The 10,746-nt window shown below is 42.2% G+C and overlaps 1 protein-coding gene across 1 annotated transcript; it reads right to left on the reverse strand.

The window, feature by feature from the left end:
* Positions 1-9,670: 9,670 nt before the first annotated feature.
* LOC137295320 (uncharacterized) lies at positions 9,671-10,429 on the reverse strand. The gene has a single exon (XM_067826636.1). It carries the CDS (start codon positions 10,427-10,429, stop codon positions 9,671-9,673), a length of 759 nt encoding a protein of 252 aa, XP_067682737.1.
* Positions 10,430-10,746: the final 317 nt, after the last annotated feature.

A 10,746-nucleotide genomic window follows, 5' to 3' on the forward strand; every position in this document is an offset into this window, starting at 1 on the left:
TACAAAAGTGCGCTCGGCACTACGTGGATTAAAAGGTTTGCGCGGAACTGGCACTCGCGTCATATCACGTCCCCTCGCTGCGCCACGCCTTGCCTCGCCTCGTAACGTCGCATCACCTCGCATCGTAGCGTAGCGATTGGTCCTCCCAATTAAACATTACCATTAATCCATAATCACCCTTACACTAATTAATACGTCTAGACACGTCTGGATATACTCTCCATGCAGAAGAACTTGTCGCCGTCAACTAATCCCTCTTTGGTCTTCGTATAACGACAGTGAGACAGACCCAACCCGCAAACACTTCGTCAGACAGAGAGTTAAATCTAGCGCTGACATTTATTCAAGGACATAGATATTGGTCCTACCTACCATACAAGTCTTGGAATGTGTGCAACAAAACATTAACATCTTTCCATGGCCGATCATGGCATTCGTGGAACCGGCTGCATTTAGAAAGACCGACGTGAGCAATATTTGTCATGTACATATCATTATTGTCATTAAATCTAACAACTTAATGGAACGGAATTAGTCTCAAATCTCTGAAGAAACGGCGCAATCGGGAAGTGTAGCTGTCACATCTGATGTAACAACTTTGGAAGTGTCTCTTTTTCAGTATTAATGTAATGGGCTGCCTATGTTGTTGCTCGCTATAGACTGGGATACCGTTATTAATGTAATGGGCTGCCTATGTTGTTGCTCGCTATAGACTGGGATACCGTTATTAATGCAACGGGCTGCCTGTGTAGTTGCACGCTATAGACTGGGATACCGTTATTAATGTAATGGGCCGCCTATGTTGTTGCTCGCTATAGACTGGGATACCGTTATTAATGTAAAGGGCTGCCTATGTTGCTGCTCGCTATAGACTGGGATACCGTTATTAATGTAATGGGCTGCCTATGTTGTTGCTCGCTATAGACTGGGATACCGTTATTAATGTAACGGGCTGCCTATGTTGTTATACGCTATAGACTGGGATACCGTTATTAATGTAACGGGCTGCCTATGTTGTTGCTCGCTATAGACTGGGATACCGTTATTAATGTAACGGGCTGTCTATGTTGTTGCTCGCTATACACTGGGATACCGTTATTAATGTAACGGGCTGCCTATGTTGTGGCTCGCTATAGACTGGGATACCGTTATTAATGTAACGGGCTGTCTATGTTGTTGCTCGCTATACACTGGGATACCGTTATTAATGTAACGGGCTGCCTATGTTGTTGCTCGCTATAGACTGGGATACCGTTATTAATGTAACGGGCTGCCTATGTTGTTGCTCGCTATAGACTGGGATACCGTTATTAATGTAACGGGCTGCCTATGTTGTTGCTCGCTATAGACTGGGATACCGCTATTAATGCAACGGGCTGCCTATGTTGTTGCTCGCTATAGACTGGGATACCGTTATTAATGTAACGGGCTGCCTATGTTGTTGCTCGCTATAGACTGGGATACCGTTATTAATGTAACGGGCTGCCTATGTTGTTGCTCGCTATAGACTGGGATACCGTTATTAATGCAACGGGCTGCCTATGTTGTTGCTCGCTATAGACCGGTGTTGTTGTTGTTTTTGGTTTGGTTTTGTATGGTGTGTGTGCTTTTTCGGGGTTATTTATATGTTTGTTTGTTTGGAGATTTTGTTTGCTTTTGTTTTGTTTTTTTTGGGTTTTTTCGTGGGTAAAAGTAGTTACAGTTCTTCAGAGATTGTTCGCCAGCTTCAGGTATTCCTGTCTAACCACCCGTACTCAGTACTCAGTGATCGTGCCCGCCTAGCTCCAAACTGGCTCTAACTGCTCTGTATAAACAAACAAGTTGGGCTATGTGGGAATGGTTATAACTTTTGGGTTCAGGGTTTAGTCGTACTAAATATACACAAACTTCTATATGGATTGATATCGTCTGTTTTAGTTTGTTATCTGAACCTACACTTCAGACCTTTAAACAATAATTTATAAGTCAACATTATTTTATCGAATAGGAAGCAGTATCGCAAAGACGAAAACGTCATTTTCGCCACATCTATATCTGTCTTCAGGGTCTGAAGTTGAATCTGCAAATCTTCTATATTGTATACTTTAGTCAACCTGTTTCCTGGAGTTGGATAATTGAAATTTCTTCTTGACCTGCATGTTCTTGATGACACTGATGAACTTGTATAAATTAGAATGGGGTGTCGTGATGGCGTTGTTGAATTTATGGTGCCACCGTTAAAGATGGGGACCCTTGGTGTCAAAGTGGCTCCTTGTCTGGCGACCTTCTTCTGAGCTCTCTGGTACGTCACAGAGTCTGCATATGTATCTATGTCAGTCATTTCTAAAGCCTCAACCAACACATTGTCTAGTCTGCCTAAGGGCACTAATGGTACATCTGCTGCACGTCTGATGAATTTGCGCGTCAAAAGTGAAAAGAAACCCCAGACACATGTGTCCTTATGCCAATTCTTAACACTGAACTAATAGTCATTGCAGAGTAAAAATTGTCCATCTTTATGGCCATCAATATATTCAACTTGTACCTATATATTTTGCCGTTTTGACTGTTTGTTATTATGACAGTAATTTAACACAATAGTGATGGTTCTGTTATTATGACAGTGATTTAACACAATAGTGAGTGAACCATCACTCAAGGTATCAGGGAAGCAGGCTATAACGCAAAGCTTTAATCCCTTGTAACAACACCACAGTTTGGGGTTTAGGCTAGGCTGAGGGAGGGGTAATTCACTTTGGGGCAAGGCGGGAGGACACCCAGTACAGTGTCATGCATATTCTTTAATGCAGGGTGCGATGGGATAGCCACGTGATTAAAGCGTTGGCACGTCACGCCGAAAACATGGGTTCGATTCCCCACACAGGTGCAATGTGAGGTGTCCTCTGCGACGATATTGCTGGATTATTGCGGCGTAAAACTACTCACACACCCACTGTAACCATGTGGGTAGGTTTTTTGTCTGTAAAACTCTTGTGCAAGTTACAGACTACTGCTGGTGGCTAGAGTGTTATCGTGCGTACTCCAGACCCTTCTACTTATGCCCATTCACATTTAGAGACAAATTGTTCTTCTGTGCCTCACACCTAATCCTTTGCTGGGACAACCCTTCAGTATATACATACATGGTGTGTCAATTTCCGTTTAAAAATCTAAAGCATGAATGAGACTTCGTGGACAAATTAGGTCAGCGGTTTCAGCAACGCATCTTCTGTGAACACAGAATGGACTGCGATGAGGATGTCTGACCCTACTGATTGCATGCCAGTGTTGCCTGATGCGACAGTGTATTACTAGGTAGCGATGCTATATTACCATAACTTCATTACTAACACGCCAAAGTGACAGAGCTGTAAAGAGGAATATTGATATTTGGCGTTCAGTAGCATTAGACCATACGTTTGAAGTTTGCTGGAACAATATTGCTACAGTGTTTCCCGTCATGAGAATATGCCCTCATATTAGATACAGTGAACAGCAAAAGAAATTCAAGTTTCGAAAATGTGAAATCTCATAAAAAGTAAGCGTTCACGTTTACGTCTTTTGTTTAAATAAGTCCCCAAAAAACAACAATCGTTGCGATTATTTTGCTGTTCAGTATATGTCGGGATGATCCAATCACTGCAGTCACTTTATCAAGTGTGTCAGTGAGTGAGAGTTGCCTTACCTGGCATCAGCAATTTTGCAGCTATTAGCAACGGGAAATATCTATAGATTCATATCACGGCTCATCAAGTAAAACATGTCTAAATTCTAACCATAAGAGTCGATCTCCAGACTCTCTATACCAGTACTAGTCGATCAGAAAGGTATGGCTCTTGATATCAAAAAGTAGAATCAGATACGAGTATTTATAACATGCAGTCCGAGAGCATGTCTCTTGATATCAAACACGAGAATCAGATACGAGCATTTATAACATACAGTCCGATAGCATGTCTCTTGATATCAAACACGAGAATCAGATACGAGCATTTATAACATACAGCCCGAGAGCATGTCTCTTGATATCAAACACAAGAATCAGATACGAGCATTTATAACATACAGTCCGAGAGCATGTCTCTTGATATCAAACACAAGAATCAGATACGAGCATTTATAACATACAGTCCGAGAGCATGTCTCTTGATATCAAACACAAGAATCAGATACGAGCATTTATAACATACAGTCCGAGAGCATGTCTCTTGATATCAAACACAAGAATCAGATACGAACATTTATAACATACAGCCCGAGAGCATGTCTCTTGATATCAAACACGAGAATCAGATATGAACATTTATAACATACAGCCCGAGAGCATGTCTCTTGATATCAAACACGAGTATCAGATATGAACATTTATCACATACAGCCCGAGAGCATGTCTCTTGATATCAAACACAAGAATCAGATACGAGCATTTATAACATACAGTCCGAGAGCATGTCTCTTGATATCAAACACAAGAATCAGATACGAGCATTTATAACATACAGCCCGAGAGCATGTCTCTTGATATCAAACACGAGAATCAGATATGAACATTTATACTGCACAATCAGACAGTATGTATCTTGATGTCAAACACTATAGTCGGATATGAATATTTATTCCACACAATCAGAGAGTATTTCTCTTGATATCAAACACTGGAATCAGAGATAAACATTTATACTGCACAATCTCTTGATATCAAACATTAGAATCAGATATGAACATTTATTCCATTCAATCAGTGAGTATGTCTCTTGATATCACACACTGGAATCAGATGTGAACATTTATTCCACACAATTAGAGAGTATGTCTCTTGATATCAAACACTGGAATCAAATATGAACATTTATTCAACGCAATCAGAGCATACAAAATATGAACATGTTTATCACATCTGAAGGCAAACGACCGGGTAACAGATAAGGGGATGTTCAAATGATACAGACCTTATGTGCATTAATTAATAGATATGAAAGATCAATCAATAGCTGTTTGCTTGAGGACTAAGTCAACATGATCACGCAATCATTCTCGGTCTAGTGACCTTTGTTTTGTCACCTAAAACCAAAAATTCCTATTAGAATAAAACATGCTAAATTACTGCTCAGGCATTAGTAACAGTAAACCATGTCTAATCACCTAATCCTTTGATCTTTAATCAGTTTATATTTTTCACAGATTTTTGTTCTCTACATGAATACCATCCTGGATTAGAGATAACCGGTAATAGCTTGGTTCCGCTGGTATCTGGTGGTTTCACAGGAGGAGTTGGTGACACGAGTTGCTGGTGACACGGACAGCTATCCCTGCTGTGTCTGAGCGGCTTGTAACTCCCAGCACGGGTCTACCGTTGGAAATCTGGTCGGGGAATGTTTTGATTGAATGTACTGACTTGTTTCGACTTATGTTCCATGGTTGTTACAGGTTTTGCAAACAGCAATAGCACCGTACCGTACCGTACACGATGAACACATTGAGAAACAATGGTCGATCAATATCGGGAGGAATACACTCGTGTGATGAACAAGGATACATCGACATGGGGAATTAAGGGCGCCAGGACATAGGCTATAAGGACTTACCAAAATCGCCAGTTCGGAAAAGAAGGCCAAGACAAGAGTAGAAAGAAGACACTAACGGTGGAAATAATGAGATGCCGATAGGAATATGCCCAGGCGGTTATGGGAAATATGGATACAGTGAGATGCGAGACGTGGAGGAACCAAAACAGGAAAGAAGGATAACAAGGAACAGACACGGGAAACAAAGTCAATGTTGACAAAGGAAACAAGACATTACTAAGAGAAACATGGAGACATGGGAAACATAGAGACACCAACACCTGAAACGAAACTCACATTGGGGAACAAAGAAACACGAGAAACGTGAAGAAGCCAAAGCTAGAAACTAAGGTGACATTGGGAAAACAAGAAGACACGAGAACCATGGATACACTAAAACTAGAAACGAAAATGACATTGGGGAACAAGCGGACTCGAGAAATATGGAGAAACGAAATATGACAGTGGGCAACAAGGGGACACGGGAAACACTGAGACATCAAAACTAGAAACGAAAATGCGAAAGAAGGAGACGTGCGAAACAAAGAGACACCAACGCTGGAAGCAAGGTTATCATGGGGAAACACGAAGACGTTGACATGAGAAGTAATTACAACATGTGAAAAAACTTAAGAAAACACTTACACAGGAAACATAAAAAATCTAAAAAATAAATTAAAAAAACTGGCATGAGAAAAGACCGTTGACGCAAGAAACAAGGATAATATGTCATATCACGTTAACATGATAGAAAAAAACGTTGGCAGTAGAAACAAGGAGACATTGACATTTGACATAACAAGGACTGATATTTAAGTAACTTCTTGACGTTAGATATAATGGAAGTGTATTACAATCATGACACATTCACTTTGACTGATAGACCCTTTATCGTTAAATTCCTGAACTCCATTTCGTTAACGAGGTGGTTTGGTGTTCATGGGACCATTTGGAGACAATTACTAGTGTGAGTCCTGGAGTATTGAGCAATATTACCTCCAGATGGAGCTTCCAATGTTCATTAACACCACGTCTAAACACACAGTACATGTTTAGAGCATGATCAAATGTTGTTTCATGACATTTGTCTGTCCGCGAAGGACTTACATTGAGATGGGTTTGATAATAACGCCGTTGGTGATCTCTGAATCTGCTGCTTACTTGATGAACCTTCACCTTCCCCAATCCCCTCCCGACCGTCTCTCCATCTCTACATCCTGCGCCACGTGCATTGGAGATCACCGATTGCATGGGACGACATTAACGGACACTGATCAAATTGGGTCTGAATGTATCAATCGTTAATAATACAGGAGCCGCGTTTGCTGTCTGTCAGGCTTATATGTCATATACTTCTTCATCAGTATTCGCAGCTGCACAGATGCTGGCGACGGTCATGCTATTGTTTTAATCTAAGCGTTCAAAGAACAGAGTTTTCAAATGCAAGAAGACAGTTTCAGAAAACTGAAAATTTTGTCATACGTTTTTAGTGAGTGAGTGGGTTTAGTTTTACGCCGCACTCAGCAATATTCCAAGCATGGTGGCAGTCTGTAAATAATCGAATCTGGACCGGACAATCCAGTGATCAGCATCGATCTACGCAAATGGGACAAGATGACATGCGTCAACCAAATTCTGATTTGTTTGCTTAAAGAAACAAACATACCCATGGGGATGTTTAAACCTTGCTCAAATGTCTCAGTTTGATGAAGACATCTTCTTTGGATGTCGAGCATTTCACAAATTTCTTTCTCAGTAGTCTTCAGACAGTAATGGCTGTCATTTTTGACAAATTTTCCTGAACGTTTGTTGGCAAGAGAGCACTTAGTCATGACTCGAGCCCGCCCCACGGAGCAAAACTATGGCCCCATTATGGCGATCCTTAATGGCACAAGGCCCAGTATCAGACAGGGCCTGAACATGGGGTGGTCGTTTTAGCGTTAAATCAGTCTCTCGGTTATTTGTATGCGTGTTCAAGTGGGTGTCCAAGTTCAGTTTCTTATAATCCTTTCCCTATAAGTCTGTGGCGCAAGGTATCAGTTAATAGTTCATGCCTAGATTTTAAATTTAAAAATTTGGTAAATCTGTTTCTGTTTTCAATGTATAATTTTATATACGAGGAATCTGTTGGGACTGAAGTTAAAAATACAGTTGTTAATGCTTTTGTACACAAATTCATATGATTTCATAGAAATTATTTTCAGTTTATTTTGAGATGGGGTTTATGTCTCGGGGCCTTGTCCGTGTGATACCTCATAATCCTTGCCCATAGATTCATGGCCGACGAACTTGTGCAAGCATTAGATCTTGAATGGTGTTACAGTACCTCGCTGAAACGTTAAAGTACTAAAACATCTAAAAGAACGATGGCCAACAGACCAAAGACACATTAACAATAGCGGTAGAAGTTGTGTGTCATATATTTAAGTAACCTCGGTGTTGTGGTAGTCATGGCGACAGAATTAACACCTTAATTACAGGGCTTATCTGAAAGAATGGTGCCAGTACATCCTGTTGGTGAAATCACATGACAGTTCACAGTCAATCAGCCGTATTCCACCACTTCTTAGTTTCCGATTGTAGTCACTTTGGGATTAGAGGCCTTCCTTTAGCATGGTGTGGGACATTACTATGCGAGACACGACCAGCAGAGTTCGCTTTCGCATGTAGGTGATTACTGAAGGCATGGAGGCAATGATCGCATTAGCCTCAAGTAATCGCTGCTCATCTACTTGTCACTGCATCGACACTTGACTACAAGAGTTTAGTGCACAGGCGTGCTAAATCAGGTCTCGTTAAGTGACCATGATCATCATATAGACTGCGACATCGTTAGTGAACATGGCTCTGTCATCTTTGGTAAACTTTCACAATTTGGTTCAATGTTGGACTGTCAATCCAAATGTGCAAATTTCCATCAAGCATGGTCACACCCCATACGCCCTTCAACCCATCCGAAATGCAATAAGGCGCGGCGGAAAGGCAAGTGGTTAAAGCGTTCACTCGTCAAGCCGAAGACACGGTTTTGATTCATCACATGGTGCAATGTGTGACACATCTGTACATTTATCGAGTCCCCCACAAAGATATCGCTCACCTAAAACAATGGTACATTGTGCATACGAAACGAGCTGTATTTGTATTATACAAATTTAAACTTTAAATCAATAAATTACCAAGAAAAAAACATGTGTGAGAAAAAAACCTATAGATCCACATTAGCACCATTCATGATCAGCTGTTGAGAATCTGCCTGAGAGACCCCGCTCCTACACAGCATACAACAGACACGCTGAGTTGCGAGAATGATAAGAGACGAGATTCGAAAAACAGTCTCTTGTGGTTCGTTAATAGACCGGTCCTGTTGTTTGGCCGTGTGCTTGAAATAAAGCTGAAACAAACAATTTCGTTCGGTGCTATGAATCAAACTATTTAAATACCGTGGTTGCACTCTTCATGCATTCATCACACATATCCGCTCGTGGAACGCTTTGTCAGGTTTAAGATTGGATTATTGACTTTCCTAATCCAAGACAATGCAACGATTTTCAAACATGGGAAAAAGCATCTCTGAAACCAATTTAAAAGGAAATCAATTAAGACGCCTACATAACATTATCAGGTTTCAACATCAATAGAAAGACACTTCCAATATCACCTCCTTTGTTCAAACTGTGTGTAGCCTGCTAATAGCATGACAAGCAAAGACCTCCTTATAACATGACGGTTGGAGACATGCTTGTAGCATGACAGGTAGAGATCTGCTTGTAGCGTGACTGGTGGAGATCTGCCTGTAGCATATGACAGAGAAATGCTCGTAGCATGACAGACAGAGACCTGCTTGTAGCATGACAGACAGAGATCTGCTTGTAGCACGAGCGACAGAGACCTGCTTGTAGTATGACAGAGAGAAGCCTGGAGCATGAGAGGCAGAGACCTGCTTGTAGCATGGCAGGTGGAGATCTGCTTGCAGCATGACAGACAGACAACTCCATGTAGCATGACAGACAGAGACCTGTGTATAGCATGACAAGTGGAGATCTGCTTGTGTATGACTGGTATGAAGGCCTTTTGTACATCGTGACAGGTGGGAGACCTGTGTACATAGTGACAGGTGGGGAACCTGTCTACATAGTGACAGGTGGGGAACCTGTGTACATAGTAACAGGTGGGGAACCTGTGTACATAGTGACAGGTGGGGAACCTGTGTACATAGTGACAGGTGGGGAACCTGTGTACATAGTAACAGGTGGGGAACCTGTGTACATAGTAACAGGTGGGGAACCTGTGTACATAGTGACAGGTGGGGAACCTGTGTACATAGTGACAGGTGGGGAACCTGTGTACATAGTGACAGGTGGGGAACCTGTGTACATAGTAACAGGTGGGGAACCTGTGTACATAGTAACAGGTGGGGAACTGCGTACATAGTGACAGGTGGGGAACCTGTGTACATAGTGACAGGTGGGGAACCTGTTTACATAGTAACAGGTGGGAAACCTGTGTACATAGTAACAGGTGGGGAACCTGTGTACATAGTGACAGGTGGGGAACCTGTGTACATAGTAACAGGTGGGGGAACCTGTGTACATGGTAACAGGTGGGGAACTGCGTACATAGTGACAGGTGGGGAACCTGTGTACATAGTGACAGGTGGGGAACCTGTGTACATAGTAACAGGTGGGGAACCTGTGTACATAGTGACAGGTGGGGAACTGCGTACATAGTGACAGGTGGGGAACCTGTGTACATAGTGACAGGTGGGGAACCTGTGTACATAGTAACAGGTGGGGAACTGCGTACATAGTGACAGGTGGGGAACCTGTGTACATAGTGACAGGTGGGAGACCTGTGTACATAGTGACAGGTGGGGAACCTGTGTACATAGTGACAGGTGGGGAACTGCGTACATAGTGACAGGTGGGGAACCTGCGTACATCGTGACAGGTGGGGACCTGTCTACGTAGTGACAGATGTGGACCTGTGTATATCGTAACAGGTGGGGACCTGTGTACATAGTGACAGGCGGGGACCTGTGTACATCGTGACAGGTGGGGAACCTATGTACATTGTGACAGGTGGGAGGCTGTGCACATCGTGACAGATAGACGATGTATCCGTATACAATGGGACGGTGCCGTTAAGCACCGTGACATTGCTGAGAGGCAATAGTTCTATGTTCTGTTTATCTTGGAGCCTCAGC

Source organism: Haliotis asinina, chromosome 8 (assembly GCF_037392515.1).
Source record: "Haliotis asinina isolate JCU_RB_2024 chromosome 8, JCU_Hal_asi_v2, whole genome shotgun sequence".
Classification (NCBI taxonomy): Eukaryota; Metazoa; Mollusca; class Gastropoda; order Lepetellida; family Haliotidae; genus Haliotis; species Haliotis asinina.